We start from the raw sequence: 22,718 nt of genomic DNA on the forward strand, positions 1-22,718 counted from the left end.
AGGTACATCAGTAACATTCCAAGAAAGTGTTCAGTAAATACTGAATAGCTTCTCAAATACCTACATTTTTCCTGGTCTATATTTGGTGTATAGTATCAGAAGAACTAAAATTTACTGGCATATATTTATTATAAATATTAATTTATTGTAATATACATCACAATGTATATTACATTGTAATAAGTAAATATTAAATATTTTATTGATAAATTTTATTTCATTTATTAATAAATATATTTGTAAATATATTTATATCGCATGATTTAATTTATGAAGCACTTTTACATGTTTTGTCATTTAATTTTACAGCTATCCTGTGAAGTTGGAGAAACCCCCCCATTAGAATTGATTGGGACCAATGGGTGGTTGGGTAATTGAAGAAAAGATACCTTAAACATTTTATTTTAACCTAAAACAAAAAAAGTACATTTATTCACATCTCTTTTGACGTAGATTAAGACCCTTCCTTTGTGTATTACCTGGTTGGAGTTCAAAATCATTTTTCTTACATAAAACTACTAGTAATGTGTTGTCTCTTAGTTCCTGTTAGTTTCTTCTTCCTTTTTTTCTTAACCCTACTACTTTCTTCTTTTAACCTGAGAGCCATATTTTTAAAGATCCCTTCAAAATAATCCATATATATTGGGCAATTTTTTCTAATCTTTACAGTTGTCTCACACGAAGTTTTTTTAGTGTTTTAGACATGCTTTTGAGTCTTTCCAAAGCATTAAACTTTTATTGAGCAAACAACACTCTTTTTGCATCCATATTTCACTCCCTTATGATGATATTTTATTAAATTACCTAATTGTGAAGATAAGTACAACCAGCATGAATAGGTTTTGAAATAAAAACAACTTACTGGTAGCAGTATCCTTCATTTCTATAGTGGGAACAAGGAATTTCGGTACACCAGCAGGTGAGGATGGTTGTGGAGATAGAATTGTTACAGCTTGCCTTTGGGAGGACTGCATAGTGATGTTCACAAAGGTTAAGTGGTGTGACAGTGTTCACACTGTTGTCTAAGCTGGATTCAAACCCAGACCTGCTGCCTTCAGGCTTTGTGCTGTGATTTGGTTTGGTTTGGCTTTCTTCTGTATCCCACAGCTCTTCATATTGGTACTTTGCTATATAACATGACCTACCCTAGCAAAAATAAACAAGGGGTGGAAGGCTTATTTGGATTTCGACCAAAGGCATTTATGAAAAAAGATACGTAAAATGGACCCGATTTATAATACTGCGTAAGCCACAGTCTTGCATTACGTGTCTCGAAGAGAAGTGAGTGTATTCTTCGATGGTTCCAAAATAGATACAGAATTTTAAAAGATTCACGTGTATTTTGTACTTCTTTGATGGTGGGGGCCGGGTGCAGATGTAAATACCAACAGAATCTCTTATTTCTTTTTAAAGATTATTCAGTGGATTTCTGAGAACATATCCACCTGCCATTCATTTGACCTCATTCAGGAATTTATAATTGGTAGGTGTTGCTGATGGTGCATATTAAGTTGAGTCCTTGACCCTTTTGCGGGAAGGAAAACAGCAAATTGATAATGCCTCAATCTGTCAAAATGTTGGTTAGAAGCTTTTTTTTCCCTACTCTATTTCAGTCAGCAGCTAATTAAATTTCATTCTCTCGTGGTCTTGTGAGAAGCTACGACAGTTCAGAGACTGATGAGATTCAATATGATCTTGATTCGCTAACCTTATTAGTGATTTTCTTCCCCCCTGGCAAGATATAAAAACTTCTTGTGTTGGCTAGTTCTGTGTATAATGGTATAATGTCACTTTGGGTTAGGCAGAAATGCCAAGTAATTTTTTAAAAATTATTCTCATTGTAAAGATCAGAACCTGAACATTTCATAAGGTAGAACCATAAAGTTAGCCTTTTGAATATGTTCAAAAGGAGGATAAGGCAATAAAACCTTTTTGGGGGGTTGATTGTTTTTGATGAATTGCAGTGTCTACTGCCTTATTCTTCTTATTAAACCATGTCTTTTTTTTTCTTTCAAATATCTACCAGCTTCTTCATATTGGAGCATATATCCAGAGACAAGTAACATAGATAAACTTTTGCCGTATTCCTCAGTGCTCACTTGGAATACAGTAAGTTAACACTTTGTATTCTTTATGTAACTAAAATTGATTCACAGTCATGGGTAAGTTGTAGGACATCCCAGTCACAGTACCCATGGCTGTGATTTGATTTGTGTTGACTGATAAGGATCTGAGTTGGAGTTTTCTGGCAGCAAAACAATAGTGAATCTTTGCTGTTAGCCAAAGGTATTTATATAAAATAGAAGAATCAAAGGAGAAAGTACTGAATATGTGTTACTCTTCTTACTGCTAAGCAGAAATAAGCCTCTGATTTAATAAGTCATCTTCAAATGGCATTTTAATTTTTTTTTAGCTACTGGAGTAGATTAAAATATTCCTTAGGTTTTTATAAATGAGAAATGGCCAGACCACTGCTGTCATTGTAAGCTGTTCTATTTACTAAGTAGATTGACCCCTTTTCCGAGCCTCATAAGGAAAATCTGTAATAATGGTAGAGCTGCAAGATCAGTGAAAGTTAGTAATCTCAAGCAAATTCACTGCCCTCAATCTTTTCCTCCTTCTGGTCCGTCCTTCCTATTTTTCAGTTGAGAGTGCTGAGCTAACATATTGTTTATTTTCTCTTGAGCGTGGTATAGTAAACTGATATTTGTTGGATCAGAAAGTGAAAATCATGTACCAGCTGTCCCTGAAAAAGGTTTCTTCTTTCCTATTTAAATGTTAGAACTATATGCTTAGTCTCAAGGCAGAGATTTGTATCAAAAAGGCATTTAGAAAAATAAATTGAATTCTAGTAACACAGACATGGGAGAGTACGTACTGGGATAAATTGTGACACTTGCCCATTTTGTATTTAGACTATCTAAATAGTCAGATATGTCTGATTTGTTTCTGAATGTTCGGTATGCACAAGGGTAGTGTTTTCCTAAAAGCCCTTCTGCCTTTAACTGTTATGAGTTATGAAGTTTTCTTGCCTCACTGTAGAATAACAAGGGAAAGGTGAGCTGGTTTTTCTCTGAGCCCTCACTCTTTGCTTTGAAAACTCATGTGAATATACATGCAGCCTCTATGGTGATGTGGCAGGAAGTTTGCAGGTTAAGCCACGAGGAGTCAGGAAATGCTCTTCTCTGTGTCCTTCCCTCACCACCCAACCCTATCATCCTCCATGTCTGTGTCTGGGAGGTGAGAACTGGGAACCCCCCTAGTTCCCAGAGTTGTGTTTAAAGATGGAGCACATGTTAACTGGATGTCCTGTGAGAGGCTCATCTTGACAGGCAATTCCTCACTTTCGCATTTCTCATGACTGGGGCGGAGGAGCTATTATAGACAGAGAGAGTGATGTCAGGAAGTCCTGTGAGAGTGTAATAGAAACAACCCACAGTTATAACCACCATATACTGAGCTTATTTTAGGGTTATACTGAGCTTATTTTAGGGTTAACCATGTTGCTCTAAACTTCAAGTGGTTGGAGTAGGTTGCTTTTTTTTTTTTTTTTTTTTTTTGATGAGTTTATTTATTCAGGAGACAGAGAGAGAGAGAGAGAGAGGCAGAGACATAGACACAGACCCAGGCAGAGGGAGAAGCAGGCTCCATGCAGGGAGCCCGATGCAGAACTCAATCCCGGGACCTGGGCTCACTCCCTGAGCCAAAGGCAAGCACACAACTACTGAGCCACCCGGGTGTCCCTTGTTATACCTATCTTAAGATGCCCTTTATAACCTAAAGCTGTAGTGAAATTTTAATACTTTTTTGAATTATCTTCTCTTACCAAGTAGTGATAAGTGAAACACAAAATGCATTCTCAACACAGGCTTTCTGTGATCACAGTGGACAACTCAGTTTTTTTTAATATTCTGGAAATTTATTTCTCCATTGCTGTGGTGCTCCTTTCCACAGGAACATTGTGTATCAGTAAAAATCTAGTACATTTAAGTTCTAAACAAATACCAGATTTTCCTTTTTTAAATCTAAATTCAATTAACCAACACATAGTACATCATTAGTTTCAGATGTAGTGTTCAGTAATTCATCAGTTGTGTATAATACACAGAGCTCATTACATCATGTGCCCTCCTAATTCCCATCAGCCAGTTACCCTATCCACCCACCAAACTCCCCTTTAGTGGCCCTCAGATTCTTTCCTGTAGTTAAGCATCTGTCATGGTTTTTCTCCCTCTCTGATGTCACTAGATTTTATTTCTACATAACACCTTCTGAATTATTTTCTCATATATCTTCTTTTTTTTCACTAGTTGAGAGGCTAGTCTACACAACTGATATAGAAGTACACTTCCAAAATAACTGAATGAAGGACAATTTTGGTTCCTTCTAGCAAGGCAGGGGCCAACTATAACATAATACATTTAAGCAAAAAAAGAAGAGGGAGGAAGAAGCAATAAAATAAGGAAGGAACATGTATCCCTTATTTGATGGTGCAAATGTAGTTTGCCTCATTTGTTTTTAAATGGAAATGTGTAAATAATATATTATTTGCTCTGTATTCCTAATAGGCTTCCCCTTTCCTTCAGAGACACTGTCCTCTATTGTAATCATAACTTTAAAGAATATTTCCCTTCCCAACGCAAGAGATGGGTTGTGTTCCCTGTTATTTATAAACCCCAAAGTTTATTTAAAGTAGAGGTTAGCAAACTGGGAGCTGCCCTCAGCTTCTGTCTGTGCAGAAAACACTTCCTGGAGGCTCAAGCTTGTGGTGCTTGATACATTTAGCAGTCATGTGTGTGTGTTTTTCCCCCACCATAGGAAATTCCTGGAATAACCCTTGTGACAGAAGAGATCACATTGCCTTTCATGAAGGTAAGTCCTTACAGAGAAGGACAAAAGCACACCGTGCATATGGCTTCCTTGCTGGCTTCCACACCTGACTGGAGTTCCAGCTCTGCTGCCTCGAGTATCATGGTGGTTCCCAAAGGGCTTGCAAACGGTCAAGGGAGGATGGGGGGTAAGGGACAGGGTTAGTTCTCTAAAAAATCCTTCCTCGGGGGTTGAGTAGTAACTGAGGATGATATTATGGCAATTTTTTAGGAATACTCTTTGGAAAAAAAAAAAAAAAAGGAATACTCTTTGGAGAGGGAAGTTTTCTGAAGATAGAGAATGATGGGGATCAACCGAAACCGTACAGAACTCGTCTTTTCCATGCCGCCTCAAACCAGTTCACACTGGAGGGGTTCTTGTAGATTGTCCTTAGAGGACCTGGTAGCTGCTTCTTACTTCATTTGTATCCTCTCAACATGCACGCACGCACGCACAAATACACAGTCTGAAACCCATTAAGTAACCTGGGCTGGGATTATCTAATTTCCTTCTGGTTCTAAGAACAACTTTTCTGTTTTTCAAAAGTGACCTATGTTGTCTCTCTGTATGTGGTCTCTGTGAAGCTTCTGCACACCTCCTTCCTGCCACTAAGCAGTAGCGATTAGTGTCTTTCTGTAATCTGGTGGTTTCAGAAGAGTTTCTTAGTACAATAGGGAGAATAGAAAAGGGTGGGTGAGTAGAAAAGAATGTGTATGTAGTTAAAAACTGGAGAGTGTTTTAGCAGTTTCCTTGAAGCTCCTTTGTTGTTTTTGGCATCACCTCCTGTTAATTATAGCTTGGTGTGTAGTGGGAAATCTCAACTTTTGGCAGCAGGCAGCTCGCTGCACTGCCGCTCTTTTATTTACATTTGATGCTTTTGGATCCATGAAGGGCAGGTGAGGCCTGGGCAGCTGGGGAAAAGCTGAAACCCGTAAGGCTGAGGTCATGGTGGTGCATGGGCAATGAGAGAGGGCCAACTGGGGTAGGTTTAGCAGTTCTGGCTTTCAGGCCTAAGAAGCGTCCTGCAAGGAGGCTGACAAGTGATGGTTCTAGGCCCCAGCCTGAGACCACTGTGGAGCTCTCCAAAGGGAGGAGGATGAAGGGAAAAGAAAGGTTTGATTAATAGCTGAAAAAATTCTAGGGCACCTGGGTGACTCAGCCGGTTAAGCGTCTGCCTTCTGCTCAGGTCATGATCTCAGGGTCCTGGGATTGAGCTCCATATGGAGCTCCTTGCTCAGCAGGGAGCCTGCTTCTTCCTTTCCTTCCTGCTCCTGCTCTCTCTCAAATAAATAAAATCTTAAAAAAAAAAAAAAAGCTGAAAAAGTTCTTAAGAGCCTCCATCTTTTCATTGTATGGTTTCTGCTCTTATCACTAGCCCTACCAAACCCATAATATGTTTGATGGACACACAATAAGCCAGTGAAGAAAATTTTAAAGAGAAAGTAATGTCACCCATAATTCTACAGTTCCTGACAGATCAACTTTCAGCTCCCCAACCCACCCCCGTTTCCTCCTGGCCTTTGTAATATTTTACCTAGTAATGACAACCATCCAGAGATATTTAGTAAAGATTGCCAATTATATCATTTTTCGTGCTGCTACTATGTGAACTTTGTAGTTATGACCTCTCATGGCTCCATAAGATTCTGCTGGGTTATTGTGTCCTAATTAATCATTTTTCTGTTTCGAGACATTTACTCTGTCTCCAGCCCGCATTAAAAAAATTGCTATTAAAAATAATGTTGCAGTGAATATTTTTACATAGATATATGTGATGTCTATGTAATGTCTATATTTGGTTTATTCCTCCAAGGTTAAATGTCCAGGAGTTTTACTGGGCGAAGACTATGACAATTTTAAAACTTTTGATTGTTATTGCCAAATTGGTATTCAAAAAAAAAGTTGTGATTAACTTACAAGGTTTTTATGAGTTTCAGTTTTACTATAACCTTTTCACCATTGTATATTTTCATTTAAAAATTGGGACAGCTGGGTGGCTCAGCAGGTGAGCGTCTGCCTTTGGCTCAGGGTGTGATCCCAGGTCTGGAGATTGAGTCCCACGTCGGGCTCCCTGCATGGAGCCTGCTTCTCCCTCTGCCTGTGTCTCTGCCTCTCTCTCTCTCTCTCTCTCTCTCTCTGTGTCTCTCGTGAATAAATAAATAAAATCTTTTTTTAAAAAAAAGCGTAAAGGAGTGATGTGAAGGTTCTCTTAATTTTTTACCCATTGGCTTATTCTAAGAATATGACTTGGCTTTCCTTCAGAACAAAGTAGCTTATTTTTGCACTTTTCTTTTTTCTATTTCTGTGTGTAAAATGTTGTTTTTATATTCATGTTTTTTTCTTTGATAGTCACCCTGCCATCTCCTCACTTTTTTCTCCTCTCCCCTAATTATCCTTAGCATCTGGCCCTGCAGACAGATGTTTCCCATTAACCATCCCCAAACCTGCTTTGGAGATCGCTCTCTGCTCCACATGTGCCTACATGCTGGTAGGAAGGGTTACGTAGCGCAAGTTCGAGCCGTAGATCTCTTCACAACCCTGTCCACGCACATACGATGGACAGGCAGGGGAGCAAAGGTCCTGCTGGGATGGGCCTTGGGCTTTGGAGGAAATGGTACTAGATTTGGTTAGGCCAGTCCCCAGCCCAGCCCTGGTCACTCAGCACGGGGGACACAGGACACCTGGCTCTGATCTTTCTCGTTTGTTTCCCCACTTCTGTTTGCACAATAGCCCTCACTAGAAGCTGCTGCCTTTGACCTACTTCTTCTGCCCCAAGTCCCAGCTTAATTATATTGCGATGGACCTGCTTGCAGTGGCACATGCCACCCTCTGCTCCCCCCCCCCGCCCCCAGCCCCAGTTATAGGACTGTTCTCAACATGCTTATTCAGCTACAGGAGTTGGCTCTGACTACCTATGACCTGAATCACAAGTTACCTTTCAAATGAATGTGTGCTTGCTGCCAGACTTTCCACGAGGCCCAAGGGACCTCTATTTACTCTCACCACACTTGCTTCCATTCTCCTTGGTAGATGACTAACGTGATAAGGAGTCCGGAGAGGGAAGGGCAAAGTGAAACTAGATAAGCATTTTCTTCCGGCTCTCTCTGCAAGTAATTCTCCTGTGCAGTACTTTACATAGGACTTAACTAGGACTATGTCATTTAACGTGCATAAACCAGTTAAATTAGAAGTTTTATCACCTGAAATGCAAGAGGCTTCCTTACATTATAAAATTGTTTCCCAGAGAGCTTTAAACAATTACCTGAATAGTATATTGAAACAAGGTCCTTGCCCTAAAAGCAGTGTTATCAAGAGTGACCTTCCTACAAATGATTTTATTTTTTAAAGATGTTATTTATTTATTCATGAGAGACCCAGAGAGAGAGCGAGACACAGGCAGAGGGAGAAGCAGGCTCCATGCAAGGAGCCCAATGTGGGACTTGATCCCAGGACCCCAGGATCATGACCTGTGCCAAAGGCAGATGCTCAACCGCTGAGCCACCCAGGTATCCCCTACCAATGATTTTAACCCTTCATAAAACATGGTTTTCTCCAGGGAGGTGGCAATTTTCATTAAAGGCTTAAAATTACCCTTGATGTTATGGTGAGAAGAGAAACTATTAAAACTGTCCAACCACAGGAAGCACAAAAAGATTGAAAAGTATATAGAGACAATAACCTATTTGAACATAAAGATATAGGTGAATGAGCATACCACAAATGGAGAAATGGAGTATTTTTACCAAAGTATTTTTTAACCCAGACATCCTTAGTTTCTTTTTATAAAATAAGGAAACCTTTTCGTCATTTGTTTAGATTAACTGACTCAGAGACTGGGAAGACCAGAAAGACTTCTATGCCCTTCCCAGTTCTGTCCACTCAAACTCGATCGTGTTACTGCAAGTATCTATGGGGAGGGCTCTCAGTGCCCCCTGAGCAATTGGGAAAACGATCATGGGCACCTGGGCTCTTCTCCATTCAGAGACTTGTTTATTTAATTATGCTTCTTCACTTAAAAAGTGTCTTAAGAATACTATTTTAATTGGACAAGAGTATAATTAATTGCTTAAGGAAATAGAAACAACTTTTTTCCTTGACCCTCCCAATACAGACAACCACCATCATCTAAAGGTTGGGGATCCAGAGTATCAACAAAATTACAATGTAATAGCTTACAATTTTTAAAAGTGATGGGTGTCGCTTTGATAACTGTGTGTCCCAGATAATGTCAATTGGTTATGTGGGAAATTGATTTTGCAAAGTTCAGTTTGTACATAGGTGATACTGTGATATAACTAGAAATACTAGACATTTGGTCTCCATCCGTGATTCCTAGGACAGAGTTCCTAAAATCCTGGTCATTTCCTAAGTGATAAGAGCTATAGGGATATATTTTGTTATATTTAGTGTTTGTTCCCAGTTTCTGAAATAGCTCCGGAGCAAACCGGTGAAAAGAATGTCTTTTGTTATTCATATCAAGCCCCTTTCAGTTACACCTGAGTTATGTTAATGAGATGGTTTTTTGGAAAGCACCTAGGCTGTGGGCTGGTTGCATAAAGAACCAACCCTGTAGAAGGTTGGAACTTTCACTGCCTGCCCTCCTCTCACCTCCAGAGGTAAGGGAGAGTGGCTAGAGATTGAGTTCAGTGACCAGTGGCCAATGATTTAATTTATTCTGCTTGTGTAATGGAGCCTCCATAAAGAACTCTTACTGAAGGAGTTTGGATAGCTCCTGAGATGGATGACCAGTGAAGGTGTGGGAGGGTGCTATGCCTGAGGAGCCCTTGGAAACAGCCCTTTCCCCCATGCCTGCTCCTATCCATCTCTTCATCTGGCGGTTCCTTAGTTGTATCCTTTTACGATAAACCAATATATAATAAGTAAACTGTTTTCTTGAGTTCTGTGAGCTACTCCAGTGAATTATCAAACCCGAGGAGGAGGTCTTGGGAACCTCTAATTTATAGGCAGCTTTTGGGATCCAGTGCTGCTTCTTGGTAGGTAGTGTCAGAATTGAGTTAAATTGTAAGACACCCAAGTGGTGTTGGAGAAGTGATGGATGTAGGGGAGGAAACTCACACAATTGGTGACCAGAAGTGGAGTCTTCAGTGAGTAGATTGTTGTAGAAGAAAAAGAAGAGTTTTTTCCTATGCAAAATATCTCCTGGAACGGTGAGGTATAGCAAGTTCAATTAATATTGTCAAACATAATTTTACAATGCTACAAAGAAATATTACTGCTTAGAAACAGAGCATCAGGCTGGTGTTTTTATTTCTGTCATATCTACAGAGATGGGGGGTGCGCCTTCAGTTTACATCTCAGATGATGAAATTGAGGAACAGAGCCAGCCACTAGGCTGTGCTGCTGTTCTTCATAGGTTTGGTTGCAGATATACTGTTTAATGCTTAAGGTTGAAAGGAGAGAAATATGTTCCTCCTGGCTTTCTTAGGGCATGTGCTGGTTATGAAATAGTTTAGAGTCATACTTAGTGATTACATTAAAAATGCAGCCCATTAAAAATGGCTGAGAGAACTACTCAGCTGGGCAAAGAAGAGAACTGCATTTTTCTAGATGTGGGAAAGAAAGAGGAAGTTAATTTATAAATAGGAGAACTGGCACTCACAACATGCAGTCCCCTTTGCAGGAAGTCTCAGGAGTTCCAGTCACTGGTCCTCTGTATGGATCTGATGGTCTGTTCAGAGCATTTTGGCTTAGTATGGTGCTTTGCTAGTTTATGGACACACAAGGGTTTCTATTTTATTCTATCTATGCTCAAGGTTAGTGGGTCACTGTGTTTCTCTGGGCTGCAAATAAAAGTTGATACTGAGATGGAATCCGTTGGACAGCCAAATGAAGTGATGCTCTAGTTTTGCTAGTTGAGCCCTGGTGTGGAGAGTCAAGGTTTTCTGAGTTGGCCTCTTCTCCTCTAAGAAGATGAGGATTAATCAGCAGATGCAGGACCAAAGCCAGAGGGCTTTTTAGAAATGAAAGGCAGATGTCTTTTTTTTCCTGGCAGGAATTTGCAGATGAGCCAGTACCACAGGGCTTTTTTTTTTTTTTTTTTTTTAAATCTCCCCAAATCAACTAGCAATCCAAATCATAAATGGGGAACAATCCCTTAATGTAACCCTCTAGTCCTTTTCTTCAATTAATAGTTTTTATGGGTTTTGTTTGGTAATTATTTTCATGTCTTCCTTAGAGACAAAATGAGATTTTTTTTTTGAAAGTAATCTCCACACCCCAACATGGGGCTCGAACTCACTACCCTGAGATCAAGAGTTGCAGGCTCCACCAACTGACCCAGCCAGGCGCCCCTATTTTTCAAGAAGAGACTTGGGATAATTTCCCTTCTTTCAAAATCAAGCTTTTTAACTCCTCCTCATGCAGGAAAATACTTCTGGGGCTTCCTTGAAAATCTGATGGCTTCTAACACCAGGATCTCCCAGAAGTAGCTAAATTTATGAGTATTTTTCTTTTCTTTTTTTTTTTTTAATTTTATTTATTTATTCATGAGAGACACACACACACACACAGAGACAGAGACACAGGCAGAGGGAGAAGCAGGCTCCATGCAGGGAGCCCGACATAGGATCACACCCTGGGCTGAAGGCAGCACTAAACCGCTGCACCACCAGGGTTGCCCAAGTATTTTTCTTATAAAACATGTTTGTGTACTTTAAAGCTTTATGAACTCTTCTGCAGTAGCCTGCAATGTGCCCTGTGGGCTGTTGTGGCTTTTCCTTTGTGTCCATGGTGCTGTCCCCAATGTTCAGTTCACAACTAGTTTTATCATCAGTACCAACAGATGGAAGGAGTGTTTTTCTATTCTCCCAGGGTGACTGTTCACATGTGATTGTGCAGCTTTTACTCCCTCTTCCCCCCATTCTATTTTTTTTATTTATGATAGAGAGAGAGAGAGAGAGAGAGAGAGACAGACACAGAGGGAGAAGCAGGCTCCATGCACCGGGAGCCTGACGTGGGATTCGATCCCGGGTCTCCAGGATCGCGCCCTGGGCCAAAGGCAGGCGCCAAACCGCTGCGCCACCCAGGGATCCCCCCTTCCCCGCATTCTATGTCAAAGCATCTAAAATTTTATCTTGGAGCTGCTTTAATTCCCTGGGTTAACGAGCATGCCCGTGTTACTCTGATGCTGGAGATCATCCTAGATCGGCTCCGACCTCCTCCTTAACCCTGCCTCCTGTTAATTAGCAACACAATCACAATCACAGGTTTTCAGACAGCTAGTTCTCCATCAGCCTGTGAACCGGAGGCGAGGCGGTAGATGAAGGAAACCTGTGGGGGTGGGTGGGCGAGGGAGATCACCTGGGCATGCTCCAGCAGCGTCCTCTGCCCCGACTGAGCGCTAGGGCTGCTCAACCCACCGCAGCCCAGTGTCCAGGGGATGCCACCCAGGTGTTTGCTGAGCTTGGGAGTCACGTGCTAGAGGCAGAGCATGAAGTTCTCGTGTTGCTTTCTCCAATGCTCTGTCGCTGATCTAAATCCACGATCTGCATTCTTGTCACTTTGCTCACTCCCCTAAGTGACCCATCTGAAACATCCTCTCCATGTCTTTCACTTACTCAAGTCCACTTTCGAACCCTGGGTCTTATCTATTACTCAGGCTTCCAAAGAGGCCTTCCAATTTACAGTGACCTCCGAGAATTTTCATAACTGAAAAAAATTATATCACTCACCTCATAGATTTCCATGTAGTGACATATGCCACTAATTGTTTTCATCTGTGTTATAACATCCGGCCCAGTGACCTTGAAAGACCTACAGGTTTATAGTAAAATAATTCCAGGACTTTTGGTTAACAGTGCTTCTTATTTAAATATAAGTGGTTTTTGTTTATTCTTTAAACTCAGAGCCTTTTCTTCTAACTCAGGTGTTTGGGGTGTTTTAGGTTATGAATTCCTTTAAACACTGGTGCAAGCTGTAGACCTTGTCCCCAGAAATGTCCCACAGCTCACTCCATTTTACATACAGTCAGTGGGTTCATAAGCCCCTTTGAAGCCCAGCCATGGACTTGTTTTATCTGTTTATTCTCAACTGAGAAAAGGAATTTTTTTTAATAGGGTGGAAGGGGAAGGAAGAAGGTAGCTTGGGAGAGATCTTTTCTTAGGAGCTGCAGAAGATCCCATGAACACATGGGATCTTCTGACAGTACAGTGACATTTGGCCTGAGGGGAAGAGGCGCCCTGACAGAAACCAGTGTGCCCTCACAAGATGTCCTGGGCCTCACAAGATGTCACCGACCATAGCGTGGGACTGCTGTCCAAGCAGGCCGAGCGGGTATCTTAGCCAACCACTAGATGTCACCACAACACTGATTAGTTTCGAGGCTTTGTGTTAGTGTGCCTAACCCAGGAGTAGAAGAGCAAGAAAGCTGCAGTGACTTCCAGTCAGGGACTTAATACTGCCAAATGTTGGCAGAATTTGCTTTCATTATTATTTTTTTCAATAGAAGGAAGACCAAAGGGTGGACAAAGGTACATTAATTATAAATAAGTTAAAAGAGGAAGAAAAGGTGAGTGAGGTAGGTCAGTCAGGGACCGTGATGTGACACAAGTGTTCCAGTTTCCCCTAGAAGTGACCTTTTCTTGGAAATAGTTTTTCTTGTCTCTGTGGAAGGGATGTTGGCTGGATGGGCCTTTCAGGCTTCTAAAACAGCAAGCTAATATTATGTAAGCTAATATTATGTAATTTACGGATACTCCAAAATTCATTTTGAACCAGTGGGGACTGTCCTTTCTATAACAGTTTGGGTAATGTGCTATTATTTAACATAAGGGCATTTTTCTCGATTGAGGCATATTTTATTTAAAATAAAATATTTTTAATTTTTTTTTTTTTTTTTTTTTTGCAATGTAGCTAAATCTGTTACCACACTAGGCATTAGCTCACTTTGTTTTATGGCTACACATTGCACTTCTGGCCCTAGTCAAATCTTTTATAAATATGTATATTTTGGCAAGAAAGTATATCATAAATCTATCTTCACTGATTTAAGAAAACAACTTTTGTCAGTATATCCTTTGACATCAGCCATAGAAACCTTTTTCTAGATATGTCTCCTTAGGCAAGGGAAACAAAAGCAAAAATGAACTACTGGGACTACATCAAAATAAGCTCTTGCACAGCAAAGAAAACCACCAACAAAATGAAAAGGCAACCTACGGAATGAGAGAAGATATTTGCAAATAATATATCCAATAAGAGGTTAGCATCCAAAATATATATAAAAAAATTATACAGCTCAACACCCAAAAAACAAATGATCCGATTAAGAAATGGGCAGAGGACCTGAATAGACATTTCTCCAAAAAAGATGTACAGATGGCCAATAGACACATGGAAAGATGCTTAACAGTACTAACCATGAGGGAAATGCAAATCAAAACCACAGTGAGATTTCACCTCACTCCTATCAGAGTGGCTAGAATCAAAAAGACAAAAAATAACAAGTGTTGGTGAGGATGAGAGAAAAAGGAATCTTCATGCTTTGTTGGTGAGAATGCAAATTGGTACGACCATTTCAGAAAGCAGTATGGAAGTTCCTCAAAAAGTTAAAACTAGAATTACCATATGACCCAGTAATTCTACTACTTGGTATTTATTTACTTGAAGAAAAAGAAAATACTAATTTGAAAAGATATATGGACCCTTATGTTTATTGCAGCATTATTTACAATAGCCAAGATATGGAAGCAACCCAAGTGTCCATCCATAGATGAATGGATAAAGAAGTGGCGGTATATGTATATAAAGGAATATTACACAGTCATTAAAAAGAATGAGATCTTGGCATGTGCTACAACATGGGAAGACCTATAGGCATAGTACTAAGTGAAATAAGTCAGAGAAAGGCAAAGACCATATGGTTTCACTTATGTGTAAAATTTAAGCAACAAAACAAATAAATTAAAAAGAGACAAACCAAACTCTTAATTACAGAGAACAAACTAGTGGTTGCCAGAGGCAAACTGAGTGTTGGTGGGGGGTGGGGGGGAGGAATGGGTGAAGTAGATGAAGGGTATTAAGTGGTACTAACTTCCAGTTATAAAATAATTATTAGAGATGAACAGTACAGCAGAGAGAATATAGTTAATAAGATCGTAATAATGTTTTTTGGTGACAGATGGTGACTACAGTATTGTGAGCATTGAATAATATATAGAATTCTTGAGTCATCGTATTGTACCCTTGCAATACAGGATTGTATGTTAAGTATACTTCAATTTAAATTTTAAAAATTAAAAAATAGGGGCACCCAGGTGGCTCAGTTGATTAAGCATCTGACTCTTGGTTTCAGCTCAGGTAATGATCTGAGGGTCATGGGCTCGAGCCCAGCATCAGGCTTCGTGCTAGCAGGGAGTCTGCTTGAGATCCACTCTCTCCCTCTCCCTCTGCCCCTCTTTCCACTCTCATGCATTCTTTCTCTTAAATAAATAAATCTTATATTAAAAAATTAAAACTATTTGTGTCAACCCATTCTTCAATATTAAAAAAAAAGCATTAGAATTGCCTTTTATTTAAAAACAAATGTAATGGATACTTTATTGCTTCAATTATAGCAATATGTCAAGGACCTAGATAGAACGCCAGCAAATTCTGTTTTGGAGTTTTGGAATATTTTATGACTAAATGTGAAACTAGTTCACTCCACCTTTCTGATTCCTCGGTTCAGAAAGACATCTTTTGGTAGTAGATAAGCTTAGCAGTAAGTAAGGCTATTCCTGTGCTGTAAGTCTTATGAACTTTCTCTGAATATAGCATTGTTAGTACAACCTAAGTCAGAAAAGTGGGTGTCTGGAGAGGAAACAATTTTATGTGTTTAGTACAACACGGAGTTTAAAGCAGGCTTCCCAACATAGCCTTAACCTAGGTGATTCATACAGGTTTTGGAAAGTGAGCAGTAGTTCTCTATTAAAGGAGAAGAAAAGGAAATGGGGAAAGCAAGACTCCATAAGTCTTACTATTTTAGAATTCCTGCAGGAGGAGAATGCCATCTTTTGCGGGAAGAATTCACTCAGAAATGCTACCCTATATGAGCTGAGGAAGTAAGGCGAGCCTGGCTTTGCAGCAAGGCTGAGTGGTTCTCGCTGGTTGGTTGGGGCCACAGGCCCTGCTTGTCAAGCTCACCAATGTTTTTTTTGTCTTCTGCAGGTCCACAGCTTTAAGGGCTACTGGGAAAAACTGAACTCCAACCTGGAATATGTTAAGTGCTCCAAACCATGCTTGCTCTATAACAACAGCATGGTCAAGAGAGAATGGCACAGCCTGATCTCAGAAGAGGTTTGTGTGGATTCATGAGAATAAAGCAAGAAGCAAAAGTACAGAGCGTTAGATGAGGTGATGCCCTTAAGTTCTAAGGGTGGCTTAAATTTGCAGCACTCTCCCTAATTGCCAGACTCTTTTGCACTGTTGCAAGAAGACCACAGTGCTTCTCTGATCTCTCTTCTCTTGAGGAGAATCAAGTGCACAGAAGTTAAGGGACACACACAGCATGTTCATAGTAGAAGTGAGACTAACATCCAGGTCTTATCTGTGTTCTTGCATTATTTGTATAGTTAAAAATTGGTTTAAATAAACCCAGTCTTCCCAAATTAGTGGTTGCCAGGGGTTAGGGCTGATTGAAAGAAGAGTGGCTGGGACTGACTACAAAGAGGGCAGCACAAGGGAGATCTTTGGGAGGATGAAACAGTTCTATATCTTGATTGTTGTGGTATATTGTGGCACATGAATCTATGTACATGATGAAATGACATAGGGCTCTACACTCATTCCAGCAATATCTATCTTCTAATTTTTGATGTTGTACTATCATCATTTATATAAGATATAAACATGGGGGGAGATTAGGTGAAGAGTCCATGAGATCTCTCGGTAGTAGTGTTAATGTATGTAACACAACACTGTATAGTTGATTTGCTACTTCCTATATAAATCCATAATAATTTCAGAATAAAATGTTTTTTAACTAATTTTTAAGAACCTTATGTATTTTGATTACTTGGAAAGTATATTTCTTTTTTCCAAAATTCTTTACTATATTGTATTATGTCCTTGGTATGAAAAATGTCACCCACAAAACCTCTATCTTCTACACCTCTGACATGTTCTCTCTTCTAGAAAACCGGAAGAAGAAGGTCCATGGTATATGTGAGGAATATTTTTGATAATGCAATGAAGTAAGTAAAATTAGGGATTAGTACCTACAAGATGGCTATTTTTTGCAGTTACTTTTTTGGATACCTTTCATGGAAGTAGTTTACTTTTGTTGAGTATCCTCAATAAAATGATGCCATCAGCTTAATGAATGCAGCCACCTGGGCCCTATTCTTGAGTTTGGTGCTAGAGTTTCTAGTGGGAAAATTGTATATGTTAAACGCCATAGACTTGCATCCTGAGGGTGGATGAAATATAAGCGATAAGTGGCAAAGAGAGCTCTTACTAAGTGAGCACTTTGGAGGGTAGAGACAATAGGTTCATTTAAAAAGCGTTAGTGGGCTGATGAGCTGGCTCTTATTTTGAAAGCCCATTTTCAGGACAGATGAGTCATCTCGGAGTGCTACAAGTACAGGCCCCATTCCAACCTTGTTCTATTTTCTGTTCCCATTATTTCCAATAACTGAGAGCTACGATTGTTCTAAATTGTTGTCATTGTTTGTGCTAAAGGGTTTTGAGATTTTATAATTGCCTAATGTGGCTTTTGTCAAGTTGATTAAAGTGTTTGAGGTTTTCAGCCACCTGAAAACAGTTTCTGCAGTGGTTTTATGGAGGATATCTTTGTATGGTATTGTGGCTTTTAAAAAAAAAATCTTCCTATGTGAATAACGTTGGCTAATTTCTTTGTAGGGTGATTTCTAACCTAGAAGCAAGGAATTTGGGTAAGAAAAGACCTGTAATAAAGCCTTCTGGATTTCAGTCAGTGTTTGGTTTGTAACACTGTGTTTCCTACCCCCGTGTTGGCAAGAAAATCACGCCCGATAGTGTAATGAAGACAGCACCCTTTACTATCTATCCAACCAGCTTTTTCCATGTCTGTCTTGGTACCAGGACCTTTAGGGACAGCTGCTGAATGTGCTTTTGCTGGAAGAGTCCCTGAGTGTTGGCTGTTTGGTTTTCGTTATTTTTCTTCATAGGCTTGATCTAATTACCATGCCCTGTAGCTATACCCACAGGATGCCCTTCTGCAGTTCCCCTAGCTTAGTGCTGCTTTCTTTCCAGCCATCTAATCACACAAGGGTCTTTGATTTTGGTTAATGTTTGGGCACTCACTGGGCTAGATCATAGGAGTACAAAGATAGGAGTCTCTGGATAAGCTTTGTGGTTTTGGGGGAAGAGCATGGGCTTGGAGCCAGACAGAACTTGGCTTCAGATCCAGTTCTAGCCACATGCTGACAGTGTACTCGTGGGTGAGCCATGTATTCATTTTGTGTATTATCCTTTTCAGGGCAAGGTGAGGGGGAAAATGAGAGCAAATGGGGTAATGTTTATAGTGCCTGTTACAGTGTTTGGCACAAGAGATGCCTGAGGTGGCTGCTTTGTCATTAATGTGTGAGGAAGAAATGCAAACGCACCATTTCTAAACCAGGTGACAGGTGTTATAGAACCACAATGGGGGAGGGATTGGGTCAGGAGTGGGGATGGTTGGGGAAGAGAGCAAGGTTAGAAGAGGCTTTCCAGAAGGAGTGACATCCGAGGTAAGTCTTGATAAACACCCTGCCAGGTGCAACTGGGGGAAGAGAATTTTAAGCGTATCTAGGTACAGCTTTTTTTTGTGGTTTTTGTCACTGGAACTCTTTCATGCTTCATAAAGGTCAGCCTCCACTTAAAAAGCTGTTAGTTTGATATCCCACTTTTGTTTTATAGGCTTGGATGTTTAGGTATATGTTGGGCGATCCTAACGGAAATTATTTTATACAGTGCATTGTGGTGCATCCTGCAGCTGTGCACACAGCTCACGTGAACCCTGACAGTGACCTTGTGATCCAGCCCAGGCCGCCAGAGCCTGTGCTCACTGCACAGCCCAGAGGGAAGCAGCCTCTGCCTGTGTTAGCAGACCATCCGTGCCTGAAGCCAGGGGTTCCACCACCGGCAGGAGCAGCAGGCAGGAGTCCTGCCTGGCAGCCAGGCTGTGGATGTGCCTGATTCAGGCTCGCCCTTCTTGCTCCGCTAGGAATTTTGCAACATGGGAAATGTTGCTGTTTGTTGAAGCTTTTGTTGTATCCGTCACTCCTGTCCCTGTTGGAGCTCTTGCTCCTGTACTCCCAGCCTGTTTGCATCCTGTGGCCAGTCACTCTCTCTGGGTGTACTTTGGGAACTTGTCCCTTCCTCTCACATGCTTTGCTTGCACTGTGTCCTAGGAAGAACGTCATCATTAACAGAAACAGAACAATCTGTGTGAAATTCAGGGCTGCTGGCATCAAGTTTTGAATTGCTTCATCTTAATCAAGAAGGTTGTTTAGGATCCAGGTTGGATTTATCCTGAGGAGTCGAGAGGCATCTGTGCTGGCCTATCCAGGGTGGTCAGCCTACTGACCAGGGCAGTTCTGCTCTCTTGATGGCTGTGTGCCTCAGGTGCTCCAGGAGAGGAGGAGCAGGGCACGAAGGTGCTGTTAGAGTGAGTGTTAGGGCACATCTGCCAACAAGACTGTGTTTGCCTGCCCCTCCAGTCTGCTGGTGTAGTGCAAATCATCGGATTTCACCTTCCATGTCACTTTTCCTCTTGATCTGGTTACCTTTTTAGTTGGAAAACCTGTGTCAATTAATATTATTTGCTACAGTAATTGACAGATCCCCCTCAGTTCAATGACTCCCAAAGTCATTAAACTATCAGGGGGTCCCAAAGAAGGCAGTGATGTAATCCTTCCACTAAGTCCCTGTCCCTGTGTTTATGGCCCCTGTGGGGTTAAAAGAAGGCCCAAGTGTCTCTGACTCCAGTGAAACAGATTCTTAGACAGTGGTGAGCTTTCGTGTTAAAGAGAATTCAAAGCCAGAGCCTGTTGGTGTTGGGAAATGGGTTCCTTGTTTTCTTTCTCTCTTAGTCTGTTAGAGTAGAGCTTTCTGTGTATCATCTGACTGATAAGTTTGGCTTGTAGGAATAGGCCACACATTTAATGAAAAATTTCATCCCATCAGCAAAATGGTCTATTTTCCCAATAACTCAGAGAAGGGAAACCCAGGCTTATTTCTCTTCTTCTAGCCCATTTTCCAAAAATCACTCTGCTTGACTCTTGTTTTGTTTAATTTCAGAGCCAAGATTAACACCCCTCTTCCAGGAGGAAGACTATCACCAGAGGCTGCTTATAGGGCTGGTAAGTGGTCTGTGGGCCACTTGGGTGCTGGGAAACAACAGGATTCAAGAGAAGGGGAAAGGGCTAGATTGTGCTTCTCACATTGATCTTATTTTTCATTCACTCTTTTAATGCATAGCCATTACCAGCCACTGTAGGCCCTGTGTGTTCAGTGTTAAGCAACACTGATATGATTTCTGCACATTTACAAGTTATAGTCTGGTGGGAGAGATGTAGATGAATCAGTCACCACCCAGAATATATAATTACAAAACATCATAAGGAAATGCACAGCACTGAGTGTTTAAAACAAGGAAAGACAAGAACAATGTCTCTGTGGCATTTGTGTTTGGGGTTTAAAATACAACAGAATAAAGTATTCTTTCTCAAGAAGTCCTACTACAAGGAAGACCAAAGAGAGATAAATCAAAATAAATGAATGGGAGAGCAGAATTGGTAAATAAATCCAAAATCTATTTTTTAAAACACTGATTCAAGAGACATATGGAAAGTGTAATAAAATATTTTTAATACTGTGCAGGCTTAGGAATGGGATAATCTATTACCTTAAATATAGAAATTTTTAAAATATGTATAAATACATATTCACACATTTGAAAATTCCAGTTAAAGTTTCCTTGATAAATAGAAATACCAAACTTGAGCCAAGAAGAAGTAGAAATCCTTGAAAATACAATAACCATAAAATAATTTAAAAATATATCAAATATTATCTCGAGGGGTACCTGGGTGGCTTAGTTGGTTAAATGTCCAACTCTTGATTTTGGCCCAGGTCATGTTCTCAGGGTTCTGAGATTAAGCCCCATCTTGAGCTCTATACTGGGCATGGATGGAGCCTGCTTAAGATTCTCTCCCTTTCCCCCACTCCTGCCCACACACACTCTCTCTCTCAAAAAAAAAAAAAAGAAGTCAAAGATTCTTGCTATTTTCACTAAAATTTTACATTGTCTGGAAATTCTATACAGTGTGATAAGAAGCAAAAGTAAAATAAGATGCTATGATTGTCCAATGCAATAAACAAAATAATCACCTGGGGAAATGGAAAATATTAAGCAATTAGTAAATAAGCTGCTGATTCTAAATTTATTTTTTATTAGGATTAACTAGTTAGAAAAGTTAATGAAAAACTATTCCATTTCCAAATCCTTAGCATCTAGGCTTAATAAAATCACAACCAAAAAGCCAATGAAATTTCTCTGATGGTTGACCAGAGGAGTGGAACTAACATTATCAGATGGCCAAGTGTGTTATTGACCTACAGTAATTGAAACAATATGGTGCTTGTACAAAATACAGAATCAGGAGTCTCTAGTTTAAATTTGAATCTTTAGTGTATGATAAGTTAGGCATTTAAAAATTACTGGAAAGAAATAATTTTTAATCAATCAATGGCTGGCTATTTGGAAGACAGTTGGAGTCCTCCTATTCCAAATACCACCACCTTATACCACAAACCAACAGAAATACCAGATGGATTAAGGAATCTAATAAAAAAATTATATGCGTGTGTGCTTGCATATCAGATTGTCAAAAATTTAAAACTCACGCTAGCAAAGTTCATTGTACAGGGAATTCGGCAGCCCCATGCAATGCAGTTGAAAACTAGTATAACCACAGCAGGAGGCATTTCGGAAGTATCTCTAAAACCTTACATACGTGACCCAACAAGTTCCATTTCTAGGAATTTAGCTTGAGAAAATAATTGGGGATATGGCAAACAAATCATATACAAGAGGTTTTTTTTAGTACTGTTTACAATAGTATAAGAAGTATTCCATATGAGAATAAGAATATCCAATTCAATTTTAGTACTTTCATAAAATCTGAATACTGTGTAGCCCTTACAACCAGTGTGGTAAAGAAATTTAATGACATAAACTATGTCATTTTTTTATGAAAAAAAGCAAATTAGAAAACATTGAAATAAGTGTGCACACTGGGAAAAAAGGGGAATAAAAAATCCAAAATGTTACCACAGATGATAGGATTATGAGTGATTTAAAATTTCATCTTTATGGTTGTTACAGAAAAATTGAAAAGCATGACAAAGCATGCAATAATCTTTAAAAATTTTTAAAGTTTTATACCTAACTAACACATGGCCCAGAATGCCATGGGCTAAGTTTTGCTCCGGGTGTCATATGTGTAAATCTGCCAAAATAGAAGATATGTGCACACATGAGGTCAGTTGTATAATTTCCATGGAGTTTATTGGTGCAAAGATCGTTCCACCCAGGAGAGCCTCCAGCTGAGGAGGGCATTTAGGCAAAAGGGAGGAGGAAAAAAGGAGACAAAACAGCAAAAGGTGAGGAGGGCTGGGATGCTACACTGATGGGTGAGCTCCAAGAAAGATCAGAACAGAGTAGGTAGGGTAGCCCCGGTGGCGCAGCAGTTTAGCGCCGCCTGCAGCCCAGGGCATGATCCTGGAGACCCTGGATGGAGTCCCACATCAGGCTCTCTGCATGGAGCCTGCTTCTCCCTCTGCCTGTGTCTCTGCCTCTCTCTCTCTGTCTCTATGAGTAAATAAAT

The 22,718-nt window shown here is 40.1% G+C and overlaps 1 protein-coding gene across 14 annotated transcripts in view; it reads left to right on the plus strand.

The window, feature by feature from the left end:
- The window catches only part of GSAP (gamma-secretase activating protein), an 85,858-nt gene that overhangs the window by 48,132 nt on the left and 15,008 nt on the right, over positions 1-22,718 (plus strand). For all 14 annotated transcript variants that reach the window (XR_012014153.1, XR_012014154.1, XR_012014150.1 and 11 more), the window contains 7 exons: positions 1,414-1,483; positions 2,027-2,109; positions 4,819-4,872; positions 16,036-16,164; positions 17,002-17,060; positions 17,728-17,759; positions 20,128-20,189. Coding sequence is in view for 9 of the 14 variants with exons in the window: in XM_072791433.1 (XP_072647534.1) it covers positions 1,414-1,483; positions 2,027-2,109; positions 4,819-4,872; positions 16,036-16,164; positions 17,002-17,060; positions 17,728-17,759; positions 20,128-20,189 (489 nt within the window). In the remaining 5 variants the exon portion in view is untranslated. The remainder of the gene's footprint in view (positions 1-1,413; positions 1,484-2,026; positions 2,110-4,818; positions 4,873-16,035; positions 16,165-17,001; positions 17,061-17,727; positions 17,760-20,127; positions 20,190-22,718) is intronic.

Source organism: Canis lupus, chromosome 21 (genome assembly GCF_048164855.1).
Source record: "Canis lupus baileyi chromosome 21, mCanLup2.hap1, whole genome shotgun sequence".
In the NCBI taxonomy this organism is placed as follows: domain Eukaryota; kingdom Metazoa; phylum Chordata; class Mammalia; order Carnivora; family Canidae; genus Canis; species Canis lupus.